The 26,032-nt window shown below is 35.9% G+C and overlaps 1 protein-coding gene across 2 annotated transcripts in view; it reads right to left on the bottom strand.

Moving 5' to 3' along the window:
- The window catches only part of RSPO3 (R-spondin 3), an 87,022-nt gene that overhangs the window by 42,679 nt on the left and 18,311 nt on the right, over positions 1-26,032 (bottom strand). The window contains exons 2-5 of one of the 2 annotated variants that reach the window (XM_057489281.1): positions 14,172-14,363; positions 12,463-12,609; positions 7,679-7,876; positions 3,162-3,298 (exon numbers count right to left, since the gene is read on the bottom strand). In XM_057489281.1, the coding sequence (XP_057345264.1) occupies positions 3,162-3,298; positions 7,679-7,876; positions 12,463-12,609; positions 14,172-14,363 (674 nt within the window). The remainder of the gene's footprint in view (positions 1-3,161; positions 3,299-7,678; positions 7,877-12,462; positions 12,610-14,171; positions 14,364-26,032) is intronic. The other variant, XM_036903879.2, reaches the window with a different exon arrangement.

A 26,032-nucleotide genomic window follows, 5' to 3' on the forward strand; every position in this document is an offset into this window, starting at 1 on the left:
TGCTCTGGGCAGAGGCAGAGACGCTAGTGCCCAACCTACCGCTGGGAGAACAAGCCGGGTAATAAACCCTTTCACTCCAAAGAATGTTTGCTGTCATTTTCTTTGGTCACATTGAATCCATAGCGAACTTGCCCGGGGCGGAAACCCATTGGCAAGACAGCCATACAAAACTGCTAATATTTGGCCATTTATGACCTTATGACCTACAAAAAAGGCAGTTCTATGTAGTTCAACCTATTGGGAGAGTATTAAAACACAAGAGATGGCTGTAGCCTCATAAGTAGTCTTGGTGAAAAGAAAGGTAAATGGTGATTAAACAACTGGCAGCCTTCTCCACTGAGGATATTAAATGAAAAATTGAGTTTAGCCTTTAAGAGGAGGTAATACATTTATATTAAGGAATATCTCTCTCAGAGTAAAGGGTGTCATTTACTGAAATAGACTATACCTTTCCTGGTGATTTTAAATATACCTGAATATTTTTAGGTGGTACTTGAATATTTTAAATTTAAAAAATATTAATTTTTAATAAAGTTTGATTATTACCTTATGTTGAGGGGACAAAATCTTCCCCTCTGTTCCATCATCTTGTCCTTGCTGCCAAGCTTCACACCGTGAGGGTTTTCATTGGCAGCACCCGGTCTGCCCCAGAATCGGAACAAACAACGCATTTGGGTAGGGACTGACCAGGCCCCAGAAGGGATAACAAAGAGAGAGTGTTGAGTTTTATACCAGGGTTTCTCATCCTTGGTTCTAATAGCAGATAGCTGTGTGGGACTGTTCTGTGTATGGTAGGCTATTTAGCAGCATCCCTGGCCTCTACCCACTAGATGTCTGTACTGTTCCCCTCCCCCAGGTTGTGATAATCAGATGTTTCACCTGTGAAGCAAAATCATGCCTGGTTGAGAACCACAGTCTCTAATGGCCTCACCTCAGCTCTGTATTTTGTTGAATTTTCTCTGACCTATGTCAAAGGGCTAGCCTACTAACTGGGATAGAGAGAGAGAGCAGAAAGCTCCCTTCCTCCAGTGCTTAAATAGGATGAGTGTCTGTGGGCCAGCTGGTTTCCCTCCATGAGGTGAAGGTGGGGAGAGTACATCATGTAGATACTCTAAGCCAACTGGCATCCTACAATTTTGAGCTAATGAATCCATCTACTTGGATTTTGATGAATTGTTCTGGGACTCTTGGCTAAATGTCTTGGTTTGAATTTGAATGAATATTTAACATACATCCTTCCTGTAGAAAATCTGACTATTCATCACTGGAATAGTTGTAAAGATTTTAAGAAGTAAACTAAATACAGAAGAGCAGACCTAGGGACAAAGCAGACTCATCATTTTTTATTCCTTTTAAAACTGATTTTGCTGTAATTTTAAATATAGTGCTTGTGATAAACATAATATATATTTATAATACTGCATTTGACAGCATGTTTAATAACAGTTGTAAGTTAACATATAACACTTTTCCTTTCTGTAAAACCTACTAGACCTTTACTACTTTGTTTTAATTTGGGAAAGGCACCTAAGGTGATCTATAATATACTCAAATAATGCAATAATTCCCAAACTTCTTTTTCTCCCTAGAAATATTTCTAGATTTTTTTAAACAGGCATACATCCTTTTGTTGTGCTTCACTTTATTGCACTTTGCAGATAGCGCATTTTTTATGAATTGAAGGTTTGTGGCAACCCTGCATACAGCAAGTCCATTGGCACCATTTTCCCAAAAGAATCTGCTCACTTTGTGTCTGTGTGTCACATTTTGGTAATTCTCACAATATGTCAAGGCTTTTTGTTATTATTATATTTTACGGTGAACTGTGATCACATATTTTTTATTTTAATTGTTTTGGGGCACCACAAAACTTGCTATATGAAACAGCAAACTTAATAAATTTGTGTGTGTGTGTTGATTGCTCCACCAGCCAGTCTTTTCCCCATCTTTCCTCCTCTCCTCGGGCCTCTCTATTCCCAGAGACATGATATTGAAATTAGGAATTAGGCCAATGAATAACTCAAAAACAGCCTCTAAGTGTTCAAGTGAAAGGAAGAGAGTCATAAGTCTCTCACTTTAAATCAAAAGCTAGAAATGATCAGGCTCATCAAGGAATGCATATCAAAAGTGGGGATAGACTGAAAGCTAGGTCTCTTGTGCCATTTAGCCAAGTTGTAAATGCAAGGGAAAAGTTCTTGAAGGAAATTAGAAGTACTACTCCAATGAACACAGGAATGATAAGAAATTAAACTGCTTTTTTTTGCTGATATGGAGGAAGTTTTAGTGATCAAGATAGAAGATCAAACCAGCTATAACATTCCCTTAAACCAAACCCTAATCCAGAGCAAGACCTTAATTGTCCTCAACTTTATAAAAGATAAGAGAGGAGAGGAAGCTGCAGAAAAAAAGTCTGAAGCTAGCAGAGGTTGATACATGAGTTTTAAGGGAAGGAGCTGTAACATATATCTCCATAACATAAAAGTGCAGGTGAAGCAGCAAGTGCTGATGTAGAAGCTGCAGCAAGTGATCCGGAAGACATAGTTAACATAAGTGATAAAGGTGGCTACAGTGAACAACAGATTTCCAGTGTACACTAAACAGCCCCTTTCTCTTAGATGTAGATTCCATCTAGGACTTGCATAGCTAAAGAGAAGTCAATGCCTGGCTTCAAAGCTTCAAAGGACAGACTGACTCCCTTATTAGGGGCTCATGCAGCTGGTGACTTTAAGTTGAAGCCAACGATCATTTACCATTCCAAAAGTCCTAAGGCCCTTAAGAGTTATGCTAAATCTACTCTGCCTGAGCTCTATAAATGGAACCACAAAGCCTGGATGACAGCACATCTGTTTACAACATGGTTTACTGAATATGTTAAGCCCACTGTTTAGACCTACTGCTCAGAAAAAATGATTCCTTTCAACATATTACTACTCATTGATAATGCACCTGGTCACCCAAGGGCTCTGATGGAAATGCATGAGATTCATGCTGTTTTCATGCCTGATAATGCAATGTCCATTCCTCAGTCCATGGATCAAGGAATTCAACCTTCAAGTATTATTCTTTAAGAAATACATTTTGTAAGGTTATAGCTGCTAGAGATAGTGATTCCTCTGATGGATCTAGACAAAGTCAACTGAAAACCTCTGGAAGAGACTCACCATTCTAGATGCCAGTAAGAACATTTGTAATTCATGGGAAGAGGTCAAAATATCAACATTAATGGGAGTTTGGAAGAGGTAGATTCCAATCCTCATGGATGACTTTAAGGGATTCATGACTTCCATGGAGGAAACAACTGCAGATGTGGTGGAAATAGCAAGAGAACCAGAATTAGAACTGGAGCCTGAAGATGGGACTGAATTGCTACCATCTTATGATAGAACTTGAATGGATAAGGAGTTCCTTCTTATGGATGAGCAAAGAAAATGGTTTCTTGAGATGGAATCTACTCCTGGTAAAGATGTTGTGAAGATTGTTAAAATGACAAGACAGGATTTAAAATATATAAACTTCATTGATAGAGCAGCAGTAGGGTTCGAGAGGACTCACTCCAATTTTGAAAGAAACTCTACTGTTGGTAAAATGCTATCGAACAGCATCACATGCTATAGAGAAATCATTCATGAAAGAGTCAATTGATGTAGCAAACTTAATGACTGTCTTATTCCAAGAAAATGCCACAGTCACCCCAACCTTGGCAACCACCACCCTGATCAATCAGTAGCCATCAACATGAAGGCAAGACCCTCCACCAGCGAAAAGGTTGCTACTGACTGAAAGCTCATATGATGGTTAGCATTGTTTTTAGCAATAAAGTATTTTTTAACTAAGGCATGTACATTTTTTTCAGACATAATTCTGTTTCACATTTAATAGACTACATTATAGTGTAAACATAACTTCTATGGACACGAGAAATCAAAAAATTCATTCGACTCACTTTGTGATGTTCAATTTATGGGGTCTTCTGGAACCAAATCTTCACTGTACACCTGTATTTATCTTTTAATGGTTTCTTTTCTCTTTCTCTGCTAGGAGGGATGTTATTTCTTCTTTACATCAAGAAAGCAAAATCTGCCCCATTTGTTCTATGACTACCTGTTTCTTTTCTTAATCCCAAGATCAGGCACTACATGTAGTTAATTAGTATCTTCTTCATGCAATTAGCCAAAGATCAAAATTTCTTTCATTCTTTGTAAATTTCCTGAAAACTCAATTCCTATAGGAAATTCTGTTCAATTAATTAAAGGAAAGTATAAATTAATGAGAAACATGATCCTCCTCTCTCTGACCAAACCCCAGCCCCACAAACAAAACTTCACCCTTTGCATCAAATACAGGTACAAATGTATTTCCTTGTCTTATTTCACTTCTCCTTATCTAAGATGGTTACACCCAGTATATCAAAAGAGTCAATAAGTATAAGTTGATGACCATTGAAAGTGCCATTTTCTCCTTGTTTTCATCTATGTCAATGTACTGTTTTAATGCATTTGGGATACTAGTCTATATATTAGCCTTTACAATCTCTTAAAATATATGATATATATCTTTGACATTTCAGACATATAAATCAATTGGTATAGACTCAAGCCAGAAACTATTGCAATGCTAGTAACTTCTTATTAAAGCCAGTAATTAATTCATAGAGAAGTTAGGAGTGATTTAAAGGTAGGATTCAGGTAAAGAAAAATAATCCTAAAAGGTAACCAGATACAAATTTAGATTCCGGGCTACAAATGTAATGGAAATTAACATTTATCTCCTCAGATTCATTTGCTCTTAACTATTCTAAGCATGAGAGGAATGTTTGTAAAGAAAAATGAGTGTGTGAGTATGAGATTGAAACCAGTTTTTCCAAAATATACATATATTACACAGCATTGCACAACTAGAATAATCTGTTCTGTTACTAAAACCTACTTTCTTTTATTCTGCTTCTTTGTGTACATTTTGGGAAGTCATTTCTGGATCTTATCATTCTTCCCTTGAGGCCTTGCCTTTGGCAAGTACAACACAGCAGAAAAAGTCCTGAACACATGCTCCATACCTTTTCCAAATACGAGTTATCTACCTCTGTCTATTGTTAACTTCTTCACCAGGAATGATATAGATTTAAGTTTAAATTCAAGTTTAAGTTTAAATGCAGGATTCTTAATTTTATTTTAAAAAACCTTATCTTTTAGTTCACTCATCCAGAAATGCTGTAGCCATGAACCTAAAAGATCTTATTTCATGGGTCTATAAGCAGTCAGGAGCAACTCAATAGCTATTCTGAGGGGTAGAAGAAATCATCTTTATTGTGTTTATCTTTATATGTGTGTATACATTTGATTATATATATATATATATATATATATATCAGAGTCTAAAGAGAGCCCTCTGGGTAATGTTCTTATTTTGATATGATATTTGATATAGTGGTATGTCCAGAGGTCACAATTACTTTTCTATTTGGTTTCTTCATGTCAAATAGTGTATTTAGTAAGTTACCATTAAGAGAAGTTACAAAAACTGTTTAGTTGAAGAAATAAGGAATAAAGGGAGAAGTGGTTTCTTTCTTATCTTAAATTTCTAGGGCACTTGGGAAAAAAATTTGACAGATAATATATATAGAAAAATTAACAGGGATTAAATAATAGAGAAACTAAATCTGGAATTTAATTTTAAGTGTGATCCATATTTCCTACTTGGTAGTCTATGCATTATCAAATTTGAAATAGAATAAAACACCTAAACTTTTATAGTTGCATAAAGTTCTCTTTGTAAATGTGAAATGTCACTATGTCTTACTCAGAGTGGAGTAAAAAAGAGCAGAAAGAAACTTTGAAGCCAAGCTTATGTCACAGGTTACTATTTTAAACTTCCGTGGCATTATTTATCTTATCTTTGCTAGTTTTCAAAACTGACATTTTCAATGTTAATATTTAAGTCAAGTGCTACCAAAATACACTAGAAGACCACATTCTCAAATAAAATATGATTTTGTATCATAACTTAGTTTTTCTACTGGGTAAGATATACTTCACTTATAAAAGCCAAGTATACTGAATACTGATTAGTAATGGAGAATCTTTGTGGAAAGAATTAAGATGAGCAAAGACCACCTGTAAGTCATTAAATTTCAAGTAAATGTAATAAACATAAGTAAATGTATGGCTATGGGAGCTTACCAACAAGTAAAGTGATGAAATATTTGATTTTCAAATCCAACTTTTGAAATCTAAGATGTTTTAAATTAATTGGTAACAAAAGCCAGAAAGACCTTTTTCACTAGCCAACTTTCATTCCTTAAACTTAATTTTAATCAAAACCTCTCACAAATTTACAAAAACTTGATGTTCCCTGTAAGACAATTCCTATCTTCAAGAATTTTATCACATTAAGTACTTAATTACTAATGGGGCAAACAGCCTTTACATATTCTGATGATGGCCAATTCTTTCGGTACAGTGAGACACTTTGCAAAATACAGGTCCCAAGGTGACCTAACTTCTTTCTTGTGTGATCAATGTTCAAGTTTGTATAACACGGTTCTCTGTGTACCCACTGAACATTGTTTGCATATCTATAATTTCTCTAAGTATCTGATATTGTGATTGATTATCTGTTAAAACAGTTTAATCCTCCACTGGACTCTGTATACCTTCAGGATATTCAGTTTTGAATCACCAGGGCTTAGCACTGTGTATGGCCATAAAGTAAAAATTCAATAAAACTATGCAGAATGAATGAAATAAGCAAAAACAGTTCAACTACAGAGGCAGCCAAACTCCTTTTGAGCTGCAATTAGTTGAGAGGATCACTTATTGGTTCACCAGATAACTACTGATAGTTACATAAAACTACTTGATGTATTTGTTCTCAGTGGTGCTGAGGACATTACTGAGAAAGAAGGAAAAATTATATTCCAACAACTTCAGATCTTCTAAATAGAAATTTAATCACCCTAAAACATCATATTAAATGGTATATTTCTCCTTGGCAATCATAAGACTTCAGAACAAGCCCTGACACAGGGTTATTTAATATTCATCTAATAGGTTCAGCAATCTTGTATATAAAGTTAGTGTAATATGAAAAATGTCTGGGGATAAAACATCATTAATGCTTGTATTATATTTATAAAATATGGCCTTGGACATTTACTTCATATACAAAGTCAGTATTAAAAACATGTCCATTTAAATATTTAAAAAATCCCATGTAACCTTTAAAATATGTTTAGCTACAAAAGCTTATAACCTAATTGCTCTACTTTGTTTTGTGGGCAATGAAGAAAGGAGTAACTTGATGGCTGGTGCCCCTTCACCATGTTTTTTTTGCCTAATGGCATTAGACTTTGTGTTTGTGAGGTGTCTCAAAAGTGTTTTAGGCATCGAGAAGACGGGTGACAGGAAAGATAATGGCACCTCGAAAATAGAGACCTAAATCCCTATAAGGGAGCCTCCTTCATCAGAACTGAATTAGTACACTTGTATAGTAGTTTACAGGTCTGTACCATTTAAAAAATTTACACATCCATATTCTGTAATTTACAGCCGACACATTGGTTGGTACACATTTAAGGGTTTTAGACATGAGTGGTAATACTAAATGGTTCCTAAGAAATAAAGTGAAATTCACATCAATTTATGAGGCATCACATAAGCACATTTTGTTAGTATGACTGTACCTCGTTCTCCCTTCTGACACTTCTTTCTTTGCACTGTACACTTTCTTGTCTCACTGGTAGGGGGACACAGGTTACCCTTTGTTGATGGATGCTGTGTTATTTCTCGGACCCGGGTTTCAGTTCCTCTTTTGAAGCCACATGTTTTTCCTTTCTTTGTGCATGGACTCCACGGGCCCCACTCACTGGCCTCGCAGTGCGCTGAAACAGAACAGCAGAAACAGTCTCAGCTGGCTCACAAGTATTTTCACGATCGTTAAATAAACTAAAAGATTTGCTTCCATCAATACTTGCCCAAATTCTGAGCAGAAATCCTGCAAACAAATCCTTGGGCAAGATAACTTAAAGAGAAAGGGAAAGGCACGAACTGAATAGCTGCAGGTTTTCAGTAGTCATATTACCAGGTAAACTCGCTCTTGCATTGGGTTTACTTTTCACCCTAAAGTTGATTAACCCAGGCACTAAAATAATTATCCACAATTGACCAATGTGTTACAATTTCTAAACCACTGCTACAATTGATTGATCCTGACCATACCTTGATAGAATAGTCATTGTTATGGGCTAGAGAATTGATTCTCAAACTTTACAGTGCAACAAAATCACCTGGAGGGTTTGCTAACGGAACACGGGACCTCACTCCCAGAGTTTCTGATGCAGTTGTCTGGGTTGGGGGGCCTGGGACTTTGCATTTCTAACAATATCTGTTATACTGTTGGTAGTACTGAGAACACACTTTGAGAACTCTGTTAGAGGATGGTTAAGCTAAAAAGGAACATTGGCCCTTGGCCTACAATTCATTGCCTTTTCTACTTTATGTGCTGTTGGGTACTTAAGTATTATCATTTTTTAAGGGGCATGGTTCAGGCAGCAGCATGTATTGTAAATGAATACTGGGTCCATTTTAGCTAATAAACTGTTTCTACAATTAACGTGATGAAACGATTTCTAAGATGAACTGAAATACTTTTTCTCAAACTTCTTTGGTTGATTTGTGTTCCTTTTTCTGTACGTATTAATCTCAGTGAGGGCTTTCCAAGGCTTTGTAACAGATTTTTTAAATAAATATCTGCAAGGTGCTATCTTTATATTTAGGTCCATAAAACTTCCTAATTTAGAACAAATGGAAGGTCTTGCAACAACAACTTTTTCACATGACATAAAACACTCTTTCCATGAAAACAAGTTGCCAGTAAACTTTGTTGCTTCCTTTTGATTTAAATAATTCTTATTTTAGAGGGGAATGTTATCTTTCATACAACCTGAAGAAATATAACCTAAATGTTTGGGAAATTTAAATCCACTTGCCATACAATTTTTAACATGATTTTTCCATCACTTTCAGGTATCTGAATGCAACACATTTATCAGAGTTAAAAGGAAATAATTAGATAAGTGGATTTAAGTTTCCATGAACTTAAATGAACTTTCTTGAACCACCTTCAAAATTGTTTTCATGCTCAGTTATATCCATTATAATTTTGGTTAAAAAACAGAGCAACCAAGTCACTTAATGACATCATAAGCTCTTGCCAGTTAAAGACATATCTTCTATGCTGATAATAAATCATTAAAAAGCAGTGGATCTTTAGTACATACAAATAAAAACACCTCTAAGAAAGCAAATAGAAAAATAAAAATAAAAGCTTATGAATTGTCATTTTGTCTAGTATTCATTCAATGCCAGAACTAAGAGGACTAAATTAGAAAAAATGGTCATGTTGTGGAAGTGACCAGAATCTTGGTGTTTTTTCACAATAGTGAAGGTGTTGTAGGCAAACATATACCTAGATTCCAGAAAAACAGATGTAAAAAATTATGGGATAGGTATCTGTGAATCCTTAGTCAGATGATGACTGGTTCTAAATATGAAATTCTTAGATAATTCCACTGAGGAAGGAGGGAAAATATGAAAAATTATAAGTTTAGATAGAAAAAAGCTTTAATAACTTTTTAGTAGATGGGATAGTTAAAAAGCCTTGAGAGGCAGAGAATTTTTCCTAGAGAAATACTGTAGAATGAACCTGTCCAAAAAATATTTCTGGAAGAAAATAGAAATTTTGTAAAGACTACAAAAAAAGGTGAATTAAGTTTTATTTAGGCCATTAAGTGTGCAATGTAGATACTGGGGCACTATTTGGTTAAGAAGTAATTAAGAAAAAGAAATATTTAACTTATGTATTAAGAATAATCTTAATGCTGGAAATCTTCAGAAGTATCTCAAAAAAGTCATTAGCTCCCTGTTCCCAGAAATGGCCATGCTGTGGTTGATCTTCAGTCTGGAAAGCTGTAAAAGGGATTCTTGAATTGGGAGAAAAGTTCAACTGGATGTCCCATCAGTAATGGCCTTATAACACTATTACTCAATTACTCTCTTTTACTATCACTATTAGTCTATTTTTTGTTGACTAATGGTTCCCTAGACAACATAGTAAGGGCATAGTCCTTGCTACACGTTGTTTGGAGCAGGACATCTTCCCTTCTTGACAACTTGAACAAGGTCACCTGTTCAAGAGGAGTCATGAGGATGACAGAATGACAGTGTAGAAAGGAAGCAAGTATTTGAGGCACAAATGGAGGAAATAGGTTCTTTTCTAAATTTGGGTTCTGTGGACATGTATGCTTAATGTGACCTGCAAAGCACGGAGAGTGGATATGTTATGACGTGAAACTTTCAGTCTGGTTCTGTATCAGGGTGCTATTTTCTATTTGTGATCTTTCTTCTCAATTAAAACTCTGAGTGAGAAATCACACAGCATACAACTTAGCAAAGGGATAGACACATTCTTCAACCTCTTGGGTGAGCACTAGAGACTTAGAATCGAGGTACTAATTATAGCAGTGACAATAACTCACATTGCATTCTTGGTATCACCATTTCAGCTCTCTGGGTCCTAGTTTTCATACTTGTTAAAGGATCAGGCTTTAATGTTCCCTTGTGATAATCAAGCAGGTTGTCATTTTTTCATGAATTCCTGGGACAAGCCCATGGACAAGGCCTGCGTACTGCTCGTAGGCTTGACACCACCTGGTGGGAGGCATCCCTTATGGAGCAAACAACAGGCATCAGCCCTGAACAAAAGTTGCAGGTTTGCACAATTACTATGTCCTAGGTCATTTATACCTATCTGTTCAATGAGCCAGATTCAGTAAAGAGCATTTAGATTCCTAAATCTAAGATTTAGGAATAAGATTATGCTCAAATAAATAAATTTCTTAAAGTTTGTGTTAAGAACTAGTTTTGATCTAAATAGTATAAATTACCGGTAAGCTTTAAAACCGAATCCAACAGTGCCAGATGTTAAATGCTGATGGGAAAGCTTTAATACATTTAAGATAAGTAGGCTTTCAAAGACTGAACACTTATACCTTCAACAACTAAGAAAATCTGAACACGTGCCTCTTTTCCTGGGTAGAGAAATACCACAAACTTTCTTTAACTCATCCTGAATTTCTGTCCTTGAATATCTCACAGAATTGTTTCTTATTTTTTCCACAGTTTGGAACTTACTACCTTGAATCATTAGCCCTCAGGACCCACCAAGGGATGAGTGTGAAGTGCTTGCTCTGTACCTTTTACTCTATTTCTAAGTTGTTTTTCTGTGTTTTTTTTTTTTTACTAGAGGGAAAAAAAGCAACCAAAATGAGCCATGATCTGTTTCATGATTGTTGTTTTCCAGATGCTTTGGAAATTATCTTTAAAATACCAACCGTTTATTTCATTCTCCCAAAAACTTTGTTTAGAAATAAACTTTCCATGTGAACCTGAAATGGTTAAACCACCACTTTAGCATTATTACTCCAACACTTGAGATTCTAATGGATCTATCTGTGGGGACCCCAGGGGAGTCCTGGAGGCTATCTTGTACTGGATCAGGAGGACATTCGTGTGCAGATGCCAACATTGGTGCAGCATCAAAGGTTCTCGTAGCTCTTGCCCAGGGGATTTTGAGATTTAGTATGCTGTGTTCCCATTTGGTTTAGCATCTGCTCCCCAACTGTTCATCAAGCTCATAGCTGTAGTAGCTGCACAACATTTAAGAGGGGGAAAATATAGCCTGACAGTGATTCGTTATTTAGACAAACAACTTGTCTAAGGGACCTCCCCTCCAGGAAATACAGTATGCAATTAATTAATCAGACCCTGGGACTCTGTTTTTCTGCCAGTTTGAGCGAGTCCAAAATCCTCTCCTTGTTTCTGAATACCTGTGCAAACAGGACACTTCAGCAAAACAGTTTGAGAGAAAAGTGAGTTTTTTAACTACATCGGTTCCAGTTCCCTAGGTCTCTGATCCATCTACTGAGTATTAATGGGTTATTTCTAGAGAATATATTTCCCGCCTTTGGAAAATAACTTTGGTCCCTGTTTCATATGAAATCTAGGTGTTTTCTGAAACTCTTGCCCTATGGGGGAAATTTAATCCAAGATCAAATTTATATATACATAATATATACTATATAAACATATATATAACAAATTACTGTAAGTAAAACTTCATTAAATAATGATGCAAAATAAATCTATAATGAAAAGAAGAGTTAAAACAGTTATTGACAGTCTGTAAGAAATAATGGAGCACCCATGGGGTGTTAAATTGTACTGTGATAAATATTGAGTAAGGCGATGGGAAGCCCATTAAGATGGTATCTTCGTAAAGGACCAAGAAAGCTTCTGAGAGACAGTCCCTCGGGTTCTTGTGAAATAGCACTTTGAGCAGCACTTGCATGGAAACTGACATCATCTGAAGCACGTCTCATCTCCTCTAAACATTAGAGCTCCTCCTCACCAATGCTGACGCACTCCATGGTATGGTTGTTGGCTTCCAACCCTTCTGGGCAATTGTCAAGGCACTTCCCGAGGTGTAAGTAAAATCCATTTTTACACTTTGTGCAGAAATTTTTGTTGAAACAGGTATCACAGTCAGCTTTGCATTCTGAAAGAGAAAAAAAAGAAATATGCCTTCATCATCTTCATTTAACCATTGTTTGTCCATTTCTACATGCTTACAACACAGGAGCATAGAACTTCTGTATCAGATAAACACTTGGGATTCAAAATTATTTTGCCAAACTGAATTAAGGATTCCTCCATAGTCATTTAGTTGGTGTACATCAGTCATTGATTTCAAAATTATGATGTTGATTGCCTTATAAAACAATTTTGGCGATATGTCCATGGCCAAGAATATGTATAAGACCAAGTATTTACTTTTATTAAATGATAGAAAGTGGAAAGTGTTACAACAGAACTTTAATGAACTAAACTGGGATATTGACTTTGTACTGCTCTGAGGTCTATTCGTTCATTCAATCAATATTTATTGCCCAAGTACTATTTTAGGTATTGATTGACAGTGGTGCATAGAAAAGAGATAAGGCCCAGATTTCACAAAGCTTACATTCTAGAAGGGGAAGCACAATACAGGATAGTAATAGTTGACCCTTTCCTGTGATTACTGTAGGACACGACTGCAAATATTTTACAATATTAAGTCATTTAAGCCTTATAATAACCCAGCAAAGTAGACCTTATTATGATTCTTGTCTTACTGATAAGGAAACTGAAGCTTGGAGATTTTATGTAACTATCCCAGGAGGACAGAGCAGAGTGGTTTTTGAGACAAGACAGTCTGGTTGTAAGTGATCTGCTCTCTGGAAAAAAATAACAACAAAAGGTAGGAAAAAGAAATGGAAAATGACTGATAAGGGGAAGAGGTTGATTATTTTGAAGAAGGTGGTCATGGAATGTCTCTATACAAGAAGGTGACATATGAGCAGAATCTTGAATGAATGGAGAAAGTGAGTCAAGCAACGGTGTGGGTGATGAGCTTTCCAAACTCCAGAACAAGTGACTATAGATCAGTAATTGCAAAGGCCTTGTGGTGGGAAGATTTTGTAAGAAGGCTAGTGAAGTTGATGCAAAGGGGTTCAGGGGGCAGTCATATGAGATGAATTTGGAGAGGTAAGCAGGGCCACATGTGACATATGATAAAGGAGTGATATTTCCTAATTTACATTTTAAAAGTTACTTGGTGTATAGTGTGGAAATAGACTTTCAGAGTCCAGATGAAAAGTGGTATGTTTCTTACATCTATTTCCACGTGATAAATAAATCTTACAGTTGCTATACAGGGATCATTCTTGAAGCAAAAATAGCTGAATTGGTTCTTTAAGTCATTAAATGCTTGGATTTTGTGATGGCAATGGGAACTTAGATGGTACTGATACTTGCAGAACTGTCCTATAGGTTCATTGAATAAAATCATATTCTCAGGTTTTTTCTTTTACAATGCAAAAAAATAACCAAACATAAACATTGAGTGATTTTTATAAGTGGTAAAACATTTCCTGAGGCTTAAGTCTAAGTCTGGTTTAGCTTAATTATCAGGTAGACATTATTTACTTAACATTGAATATCACAAATATCCTAGAGGCCATTTCAAATCTGGAAAGTCCCCAAGGATGAGATAAAGTATAATTTTGTGTAGGCACTTACTTGTACACTTATTTATATCTGGATATCGAATTCCATAATATCCACTTGGACATGAAGAGAGACACACTCCAATCTGCTTCATGCCAATTCTTTCCAGAACAAAAAATAGTTTGGGCTTACATGACAAACATCCATTGTAATCTGAACACGTTGCACAGCCTCCTTGGCAGCCTTGACTGACGTTAGGATGCACTGAGAGGACAAATGTAGAAAGAACAAAACAAAGGTTAAACCATAAGTGTCAAAATCCAGTGGCATTATTTGGGCAGGATATAAATTTTCTCACATTAATCTTCAGTTTATTGGTAATTTGTGAATGAGTTGGTATTTTTTCCCTCTCTTTTCTGTGATCTTATATATCTTCTATGATCTATTATTTCCTTTTAACATATACATATATTATTCTTACATTCAAAGTTCTTAAAATATGAGCATTTGAAAAATAAGAATATATTGTCTCAAACTATTTATAGGTTACTAGCACCCTGGCAGATTGTAGACTGGGTAATTTTGTACCCATTCCCTGAAATCAATACACATTAGTTTTACTTTTCATTTATGTGGTGGACGATGAACTTGTCTCCAATTTCTTCAGGCAAGGCTGACAACATAGACTGGGACTTAGCTTGAGTAAGGACACTACATTCTAGGATATCTTTTTTTAACTATGGTCCATGAAAGAACAGAATTTTACTCTTTGATCCGTGGCAAATTAATTTTGAAAATATGTATCTATTTAGCATCCCCCCATGCTGTCCTGAAATATTTCTTGTCACATGAGTTTAGTATTTATCAGTTCAAATTGATTTAATGGTGAAAATGTGACATTTTTACCTTACCTGTATTTCCATGTGGATCAGATGTGAATACAGTTGACCTCTGAACAATGCAGGGATTAGTTGTGCTGACACCCATACAGCCAGAAATCCATGTATAACTTTGACTCCCCAAAAAGTTAATCTAATAATAGCCTACGGTTGACAAGAAGTCTTATTGATAACATAGTCGATTTACACACATTTTGTATATTACATGGATCATATTCTGTATTCCTACAATGAAGTACGCTAGAGAAAAGAAAATGTTTTTTCAGATTCCTACAATAAAGTATGCTAGAGAAAAGAAAATGTTTTTTCAAATTGTTGCAAATCTCAAAAAAATTTCCAAAGTATTTATCAAAAAGAATCTGTATATAAGTGGACCCATGCAGTTCAACCCTATGTTGTTTAAGGGTCAACTGTTTTAATAAAATTTATCATAATTTATGTTCAACATTTTATATTTTGGGAGAGAAGTTTTATCATTTTTGTGCCATCATTTTCCATTTACTTCAGAGGCAAAAACATATTTGGTAAGAACATGACCAGTCCACACTAAGAACTACTGCTACACATATTCCTGAGAATTACAAGGTTTCCAAGAGTCATCAATACATGTGGCGAGACTATTCATTAGCAAGTCTGGACAAATATAAACAAACATTTGGAAGATTCATGTTTACTTGCGATCTTTATGACTTTCAACCTCCTCATGACTATTAACTGGACATCAATATCTATGTCTGAGCTGATGAAAAGTGGCGACCTATGGTGAATCTCTCATGCAGCTGGTGTTTGGAATTTCTTCTCCTAACGTTTTCTCTATTCAAATACAATATTAATAGCTTTATTGTCCTTTCAGGAATCTAGAAGGGAAGAAACCTGACCTGTACAAGAAGCAAAAGTTGATGCACAAGAGTTTAAAGGCATCCCTGTGTATTTCTGACTTCTTTTGTTTGATTTAGGGAGGAATAGGCTCTGATGGACCCGCCATTATTAAGTCTATCTTCACGGTGATGTTTGCTTATTGCTAAGTTCTTCACCACAAAAATAAATCTCACCAGGCTTAGTTAGAAAGGGTACCCATAGGCTCAATCAGCCTTCCCACAGGGATGTATGAGTTAGCTACAGAGAGGTCATTTGATTGACCAGCACCCTCTGCCTAGAGGAAATCATCCCTGAATCAGCCACAGGAACCACAAGCAGCTTATTCTCATTCCAAGACGTTTTGTAAATAAACTGAGGAAATGTGTGGGGGAAGGGAAGAAGTCTGCTTTTCTTCTACAAGCTCCTACGTGGGGTGGGGTGGACATATAAAGTGGCACAGGACATTTAGACATTATAAGACCTAGGGGACATGTAAGTGAAAACTGCTTTCCAAGTAACTGGGTCATTTTTCATGCCAGTACGTCAGCACTGGAGACAGACAGAAAATATGTAATATTTGAAGTGGAGAAAGACCCTAAAAAGAAAAGGGGTGAAAGAACTGCAGGTGTTCAGTATCTAACTGACCCATTTCAGGATGTAAGGGGTATAGGTAAAAACCTGTAAAACCTGTTCATAAAAGCTGTCTATGAAAAAGTGGACTCCATTCTGACAAAAAAAAAAAAAAATCACGCCAAGCTCAGGGTTGGACTGGTCTATGCCAATCTGCCTCCATCTCTGAAATGCAGCTGGTCAAAGGAAACACAGTTTTAATTTCAGGTACCTTGAAACTTTTGTCAATTATGATATAATTTTAAACAGATCATTTATGAAAATAAACATGATCTACATGTTCAGAGTCTCAAAAACTGATATACCTTAAAATAAATCTCATTTTAAAAGTTGCATCTTGGATGCTTGGAAATTTCTCCAGGAGATCATTCTGTACGTGTCCCATGATTGGCAACCATTTCCACCGCAATTATGAGATGTGCCAAACTACCTTGCACGCCTCCCTTTTTGAAAAATTTACTGATGAAATGCAGCATGAACACCTCATACATTGTGCTACAATCATTGTTTTTGTTTGCCTTTTTCCCTATTTTGCCTTTTTTAAACCAAGTTTTTGACAAAATAGAGTTGTGAAGAAGTAAATAAGACATAATTATCCTAAGTGGCAAAGAAAATTCCTGTTTGTTTTTAATCAGGGAATTTTTAATATCAGCAGGTACAAATAATGACAAACTTGATTTCTTCAGGAAGGTTTAAGTATAAGACTGGGGTAATTGAGAAAAATTGATACTATGAAGCTCGGATTCTATGATTTTAGATTTTAGTTTTTAAAGTTGAGTAGCATAGTGATTGCTTCCTTGAATGCTGACTAAGGGTCACTCAAATTATAGTCACTATTACACAACTAGATACAAATTTCCCAAACCTCATCTTAAGGCAAACGTTTTTACTTTTTATATGGAAACCACAGAAAACTTTGCTCTGTATTGACTGTAACAACCCTTTCAGCCTTAAAATTGTATGATTCTAAGAAAGAGAACAGAATTCTACATTGTCATGCTTCTCCTTTTTTCCCATTTCGATAATTACTTCATTTTGTATTTCTGAATCAGTTTTTTTCAAACAATGTTTTTGTACTATTATTTTACATGAGCAATGGAGGCATTGTGGTTAAGAGGTTTCATAGACCTCTTATGAACTTAATCTTAGAAAATCAGTTAAGTTATCAGTATATAAATGATCATGGTGGTTAGAGGGGAGGAACACCACCATTACCTACATCAAGAAATTGCATAAGCTTGAAGCAACTGCGGTATTAAGTAGTGGTTAAGGGATGTATAAGGGGTACCAAGAAGACTGGAAGCACAGGGTAGATGTAGATTATGGAGCTCTTTGTGGGCTGGGCCAAGGAAATTATTCTGTAGATATGGGGAATTTGATCTGCTGTGTGATATGAACACATTTGAATTTTTTAGAAAGGTAATTTTCCCAGCAGCATGGCAGGCTTGGACACTAGGAGAAATGGAATGTTGTGGTTAAGGTAAAAGGCTGATGATAGCTTAAAATACAGCAGAGGCAGTGTAATGTGCCAAGGAAGGGATTACTCCAAGGATATTTAGTAAGGGAATCAATCAAATATAGCGATCAACAGAATGTGGGCTGAATAAATAAGAGAATTTGGGAAGGTGTGTGTCGAGTTTTAGCCAGTGGATAGAAAAGAGAGGGATGGCTGGGGGAAGTAAAAGTCTGCAGTTGGAGGTCTGGGGCAAGGTACACAGAATAAAAAGGTCTAAAAATATAGACATGGGTTGGGACCTTTGACTTCATAGGTATTATGAAATAAAATCATGAAATAAACCAGAAAGCGATGTTTAATAGATGGAGCTTAGTATTGTGGTGGTTGATAGAGATGTACATGTGAATCTCTGGTGGTAGCTACTTAATGAAAGACGTCCTCAGGCTCTAAAGAGTGCCAGAAAAAGGAAGCAGTCCAAAATACGGGGCATTTAGTAAAAAAAATAAAGTACAGTATCAGCTGATTTTTAGTAATAACTTTTATTTCTATACTTTTTTGTTTCTATGCATGGGTCTCATAGAAAGCTACATTGTCCGCAGTAACTGCTGTTAGTAAGGATAAAAGCTATCACAATTATTTATTTTGAAACCCAAAACTAGGACTCAAATGTTGTAAACTACTGGAAAAGCAGTGAGTTTAGATTAAACATAGAACCTAGGTCTCTAATATCTGTCTCTTCATATACAAGTAAACTTTAGATGTGTAATGTGGGTAAATATGAGTGGAAAAATTGGCAGAATTCATGGGAACTTTAAATTGGGAACTTCTGATTATAAATATGTCAAATACAAGGTAAAATTAATGTCTTTTCCTAAAATTGAGAAAGAGGAAAGTATCTCATGTATGAAGGTTAAGTTTGAAAGAGTATATTTTAATGCATAACTTAAACCAATTTTCAGTGTCTGAACTGCTGACACTCACTGTGTAAGTGACTTCAATATCTCTAGCTGTTAAACAAGACTTCCTACTGTTTCTCTATTTAAGAATCTTGTGATGCTTAAATGGTGCAACAACTCCTAAAGGCTATTGTCATGAGAATGAATTCAACTTTTGTGACAGAATATCCAGAACATAGAGTTTTAAATGGTGCTAGAGTATTTGGTAGATATGCAACTGTCAGCTAGTTGTTTTCAGTGTTTATGATATACCAAACCAATTGCAGCACTGGAATCTAAGTTCTGTTTCTGTTCAAGTTTCAAGGATTTGCCTTATTTTAATCCCCTTCTAAAGCCCAACTGCAAACATGCTAAAATCTATTTTAAATTGCTGTTTGGAAGAAACCCATTATTGCATGCTGCCAATTACCTCTGATGGTCATTTATTTGTGGCCAGAGAATTTCAGAAGTGCAAAATTTAACAGACTTTAGGCTTATAAAAGAGGTTTGACTAATGGAAATGTTTAACTTATTGATTTTATAACTCATATGGTCACATTAACAAATTAACAAATAAGATAAAAGTTATTTTTAATTAAAAAAGTACAGATCCTCCCTAAAGCATTTTTCTCTACACAACATACACTGCCTGCTCTTCTCTATGTAGTGGCCTTAAAAGACATGGTAGGGAGAGGAGACTAGTGGAATTCTGTAACCAAAGTTATTATACATCTGTCCTTTCCTTTTACAAGGATGTTCACATTGACTGGAAGCTTCTGGAAGGCAGGAGTTGGGTTGGTCTTGATAATGTCTTTATACTTTTCTTGGTAATTCCTATCTTCTAAACAAGGCAGCTGTTTATTTAGTAGGTTCTCGGCAAAGCCTTTTTGATTATTTAATAGAGGAAGGAAATATACAATATAAGCTATTTATTTGTGTTTTTAAAAATAATAAAGATGCCAAAGCAGTAAATATTTGATAGAAAATACCTATGATAATTGATTTTAAGTGGGCTGTACCTATAAACATCTGGTAAAGAAGTCAAGTTTCAAGTCACCTACAGTTTGAGGATTCATAATTATGAAATAAATTATTCAAAATAAAATAACTAAAGCTTTCCTAGGTGCCCTTTACTTCAGTTATCCATTTTCCTAGAGAAAATGTAGACTTCCGTCTTGTCTAATCTAGGAGAGCACATTTCTATCATACCTTGGGACTTGATTGTTATATAATACTTTTTAAGTTTAATGGAATGTTATGCTCACAGAAAGAGATATTTTGTAGGTCCATTGGAAAGTTTGGAAATATCAAAATCTTTAGGAAAAATCTAATATAAAAAATTTGAATTACTTGGCAGTCTCTTTCAAATTCTATTGAATCTATCCCAGAAAATATTGAGAGTCAATGTTTCTTATTCATTCGTAAGTTAAAGCTTCCAAACAAGCACTGACAATGTCTTTTGGTCAATGTGGGGTATTAGGTATAGAATATCAAGTACCAAATAAAATATCAAAAGCTGTGTCAATGAATATAATTGCTTCTTGGTATACAATACTCCTCTGCATTCTCAAATGATTATATTTAGATGAATAGAGGTCTATCACAGTCCTGCATTATTATTTTTGAATACAATTTATTGAAAAAGCCACATTTATATATACCAACATATATAGATTTTGCTATTTTAAAATATCTATGTGACATCTGATGGTTTTAATGTTTTAATATACCTATGTTTTAATCATTGCATGAATTAAAATTCACCTATGCTATTTAAATATATGTAAACACACACATACTTATATATAATTAGACACATGATACACACACATTCAATTTGGTCTTTTATCAAGGTCAATAGCATGGCCATTAATTGACCTGAAACTGTTGGGGTAATAGAGACTGCTACATCTTTTGTCCCTGTGAATCAACCCTGAATACTCTGGAAGTTTGTGTCCACACCAATGGGTTCACAAAATTCCTACCAGTCTCAGAGAGGAATGTATTCACCAGCTGCTGGATACAGCCCATTTAGGGCCCCACCATTATTATGTGGGGAAACATACTGTTTTTAATGGAAACTATTTCTTTGAGAACTTGGAAAACCTTTCTTTTTCTTTTACTGAATAATAATTTCCTGAAGGGAGTCTAATATTTATATTCTATAAATACTTTAAAATAAAGCCACAGCAATAAAACAGACCTAACATTAAATAGCAATTAGCTAGACTTTCCACTAAAATCAAGCCAGCTTGAAATATTAAGAAAATGGCTAGCAAATCATGGCAGGCACAGAATTCCTGAAATCTAAGATATGATGAACACTTGATAGCTAGATGCCAACTTGGTGGCTAATGGCTGTGGTTTGCTTCTCCATAGGCTATAAAATCGGACTAGAAATGAAAGACGAAAGTGGGATGCACTGTTTTCATTTTGTGGAGACTATGTTTAAGGCTTTCAACAAAAATTTCTTAGAACTCACTGTGTGCTCAACACTAATGATGCAGAAAATGTAGGAGTGAACAAGATGTCTGTTTCCTTACCTCTTGGTGTCAGTCAGTTGGTAAGCAAGTAAAGAAATAACTAAATGCTTAAAGACTGTATCGGGAGTTGTAAGGAAATAAACAGGTGGGCAAGGCAGAGAATAACTCTAGGGAGCAACCAGATACAGTGTTAGGGATGGCTCCTTTAAAGCGGTTACCCTTTAACTGAGAGCTGGAGAATGAGGAGTCAGCTATGAAGGCCTGAGGAGAAGGAGTATTCCAGGTATCAGCAAGTGCAAAGGTCCTAAGGCTGTGAGAAAGCACTGGCAGGAGGAGCTGCACAGGGAACAAATGAGGCTGTAGCGCTGTGCCAGTGTGAGACGAGGCTAGACCCTACAGACCCCTGTGGACCAAAGTAAATAGCTGGCGTTATATAGCAAGTGCATTTGGACTCTACATTGCTAAGTAGTATCAGAGAGAAAGGAAAGAACACACCTTATCACCTGATTTTTTGTTGAATCCATTTCACTTTACTTTTTGTTAATTTTGTGAGTCATGAACAGAACCAGCATCTCATATTCCATGAAAACATATTTGTTCTCCTATTAATTTTTATATTAGAGGAGAATGTCCTAAGTAGCCACAACTTGGGAATTTATATTCAGATTCCAATCTATACAGAGGTTGTGCCTCGGTCTATATGCTCTTTGTTCCTGGAAACACTTCATTTCTCCTTTGTTCCTCCCATCTCCTCCAGCAGTGATTTTAGTTCACTTTGGGGTTTCACATCTTCATTCTCTTTTATTGGAGTGTGTGTGTGTGTGTGTGTGTGTGTGTGTGTGTGTGTGTGAGGTGGTGGTGGGAAGAAACAGCAAAGTTATGAAATATAAAAGAGGTCACAAGAACAAATAAAGAGGATAAAAAGTAAAGCATTTTTCAATCTTGCCTATAATCTTGTTTGTTTTTTTCTGAATTCTTGCCATTAGTGATGCATATTGACACCTCCTAATTAACTTAGAGCAGCAGCACTATAGTTTTCATTTGTAATATAACCTTCCTTTTAAAATTTCAGTATTATGTTCTTTTTCTACTAAATGAATCAATAACCTCTGGACTAATTCCAAAGTTGATTCTTCAAAAGTAGTGAAAACAATATTAGTTCTCCTGTGACCTATCAGATAACCATAGTTGAGTCTGCTGCTGAAACTGCAACAGAAATCATTTATAGGAATAAAAACAGTGCTTTTTCTTCTAACCACAAGTAGAAAATCTATCATAAAATTTTTGCACTCTGCTAAGGGTGTAAAATGTAAGGTACTGAATCAGCATCTCCAGCTGTTGCTAAGGGAGGGAAAGCTTCCACTGTCCAAGTGGCCATGTTCCCAGGTGGAGGTGAACAGAGGACAAGAGGGCGTGGATAGGGGTAACAGAGACCCAGATTCCGTAAAGAGCCAGGTCCTGTTGATGAGTTAGTGGGTGGTAATAGCGTTTTTCGTGAGACAGATCCAACAGTGTTCATCCAACAGTGGGAATCATTATGTGCTCTGGTCTAGCGGAGAGAGCCATTCCTGTTTTTTTTTTTTAAAACAGAATTAATCAGAAATCAACATAAACAGAAAATGTGATAGTTTGATGGTAATGAATCTGCATGGGTGTGATTCCATAACTACTAAGCTTGCATTCTTGAATGAAACAAACTTCAGTTTGTGCTAAAAACAAACTCCACTTTGTTATAGTATGAATAAACTTGGATCTTCTTGCCACACAGTGTGCTAAAGTAGCGTATCTGATGGCTAAAGTCTTTGCATAAGCAAACAGCAGGCAAGGGACTCGTGGTATTTTAACAGGCACAAGAAGATGTGCAAATAGTGGGTACACCATTAAATAAATCCAGCTCCCTCTGTCGTATCTAAAATCCTGAGCAGAAAAAATAAGTGGACTTCTCTCTTAAAGTCACAAAACTGTGGACAAAATAGAAGGTCATGACATGCATCTTTGTGAGTATGATGCATCTTTGTACTTAAGTACATGGCTCACTGCATCATAACCTCATTCTGAAATGAGCCCTTCATACTTCTCAGAGAAGTGCAAGGACAGGGCAGCAGACTGTCGGTCTGGACTCACAAAGAATTCTGACATTTACTAGCTGAATAACCAAACTTTATCTCTTTATCTAGACATTCATTTAAACAATTAAATTATCCAAAATCCAAAGATGAATAAAACCAATAATCCGCATCAAGGAGTTGCCAGTCTGGTTATTTATTTGGACAAAAGCTTCCTCACCTCTGAAAGCCTGGGCTTCCTCACCTTTAGCATGGGGATATCCACTTCGCAGATACCTGGGGACACTGATGAGGCATGTGGAAGTACCGAGCACTCTTACAAGCACTCATCACAGATTAATTGGTGTAAGACATTTTGTTTTACCCAAGAAGTGCTAACTACATCCTTCTGCTGTTTCCACTCTTACTCGAGGCAGCCAGGAGCTTAGTCAATAATAACTCTCTCAAAAATCTCCAAGCAAAGAGGCTGGAGAGATGCTGATGCTTCTTTCTAGAACAGGAGATTTGGGGAGCCTTGGTGAGCCAAATAGGGACTCATTAATAGTCATAGGGAGGAGCTATTTTTTAAAAACCACAGACACAATTTTTAATGGGTAAAAATGAGGGTCTCACACAACATTCTGGAAAAGAAGTCCTCTGGGACTCTAGTAACCCACTAAAGACAAAAACCTTTAAACAGACTGAAAGAAGTATCATCATAGAGATGATGTCAGAATGGTATAGAGAGCCCAAAGGTCTATGCCAGTGATTTTAAAACTTTACTGTGTGTAAAAATGACCTGCTACTTTTTAATAACGCAGATGTATAGGTCGATTCAGGAATGAAGAGGTGGGCCTAGGTAGTTGCATTTATAAGAAGCACCCCAGGTGAATGCAATGCAGGTGATACACACACCATACTTTCAGTATCATAACATTTCAGTATCTTCACAAATAAATTTTTATTCAGTGATTACTGAAATACACTTATCAATGTTCAAGAAGCCTACCTTACAGTTAGCAGAGTAGTCTTTTTATATTCTATGGGCCATAAGTATATAAATCAGACATTTAATGCATTAGGAATTAACACGCAGGAGCAATTCCTGATGGCCAAGGTATCTGAAAACTTCAGAGAGTGGTTAGGAGTAGCTTTGAGATGTGAAGGAAAAGAATTTAGACAGATGGAAAGGAGGAAAGAGAGAGAATGCTATGACCAAGAGTGTTTATGTAGGGATATATAAAGAAGATTTGGAAGAGTGGTGAATATAACTGTGGAATTTAAAAGGATCTTAGAGCTCTTCCCTCTTAAGTTTCATATGAGAACACTGAGGTCCACACAGTTAATAAGCTTCCAGCTGATAGAATCATAAACCTTTGGAACTTTAGAGGGATTTAGTTCAAACAGCTTCCCAAGAACAGTCTATTTAATCATGTCTAATAAAACAAATCTTATGATATTTGGGGGCAACCAATATAATTATTTTACAGCATCTCCTCATATTGAACATCTTAAAACATCTCCCCATATTGAATGTAAATCTGTCTTTAAGGAAGTTCTACTACCACAGAGAACACCCAATATGTTTTCTATTTTTTTTCTTAGGACAGTTTGTCAAATGATACTTGGTGCTTTGAATGGAAAGATGGATAAGATGTAGGAGTTCAAGGTACGGTGAGGTAATAAACAAAGTAAAGCCGGTGTGGTAAATATGATGTAAGAGTCCTTGGTAGAAAGGAAACAACTACCCACCAGGAAGCACCTACTTGGGTGCTCTCTGATATTTAGGCTGGATTTTGAGAAATAAGGGGCAACTAGGTGGGGGTTTGAATTTAATCTTATATGTAATTTGGAGGAACTGTTTAACAATATATCAGTGACATGATCTGATTTGGTTTCAGTAAATACTGTCTGATGGCAGAAAGAAGAATCACTGGGGAAGTGAGGCTAAAGGTTAAGACAGTCAAGAGGGTGCTGTGCTCTATACCTGGCTATTGCTGTTAGCTGAATTAGAATAACATTAATAGGATGCAAAAGGCAGGCATGGATTTTAAAGTTATTTCTGAAGAAGAATGGGCAGGATTGACATGATTTGACAATTTTAAATGGGCAAATGAAGGAGGAAGAAATGTTGATTTGGGAGTTTCTATTTTGGGAGATCAGGCACAATTAACTGAGATAAAGGATTCAGGTATCAAACTTAAAGGACAGGTACTGATGGAGAGAGAAAGGCATGTAAAAATGATTATTTTGCAGTCCTGGAGGCTTGGATTTGTTTTATTTCCCCTTTTTATCCCTATCACATAGACCAGGACTAGGCATATTAACAGATTCATAGTAAATCATAAAAAATAAATAAACCCCTTCATTTTATAAAAAAACAAAACTTACAAAACCCCCTCAAAACAAAATCAGGCTTATGGAGTTTTGGTGCTTTGACTAGGATCACCTAGCGTTAGGATGATTTTTGGTTTATGGAGAGAAATAGAGGAGGAAAAAGTTAAGATTAAATTTAGGAAGTATATGAGTATCAGGCTAAGAAGTTACTATAAGAAGATAGCAAGGGAACATTACAGTTTTGAAAGGCAATGGAATGTGTTTTAGGGAAAGTTGTCCATGCGTTATAG

The sequence above is a fragment of the Manis pentadactyla genome, chromosome 12, assembly GCF_030020395.1.
Source record: "Manis pentadactyla isolate mManPen7 chromosome 12, mManPen7.hap1, whole genome shotgun sequence".
Taxonomy (NCBI): Eukaryota; Metazoa; Chordata; class Mammalia; order Pholidota; family Manidae; genus Manis; species Manis pentadactyla.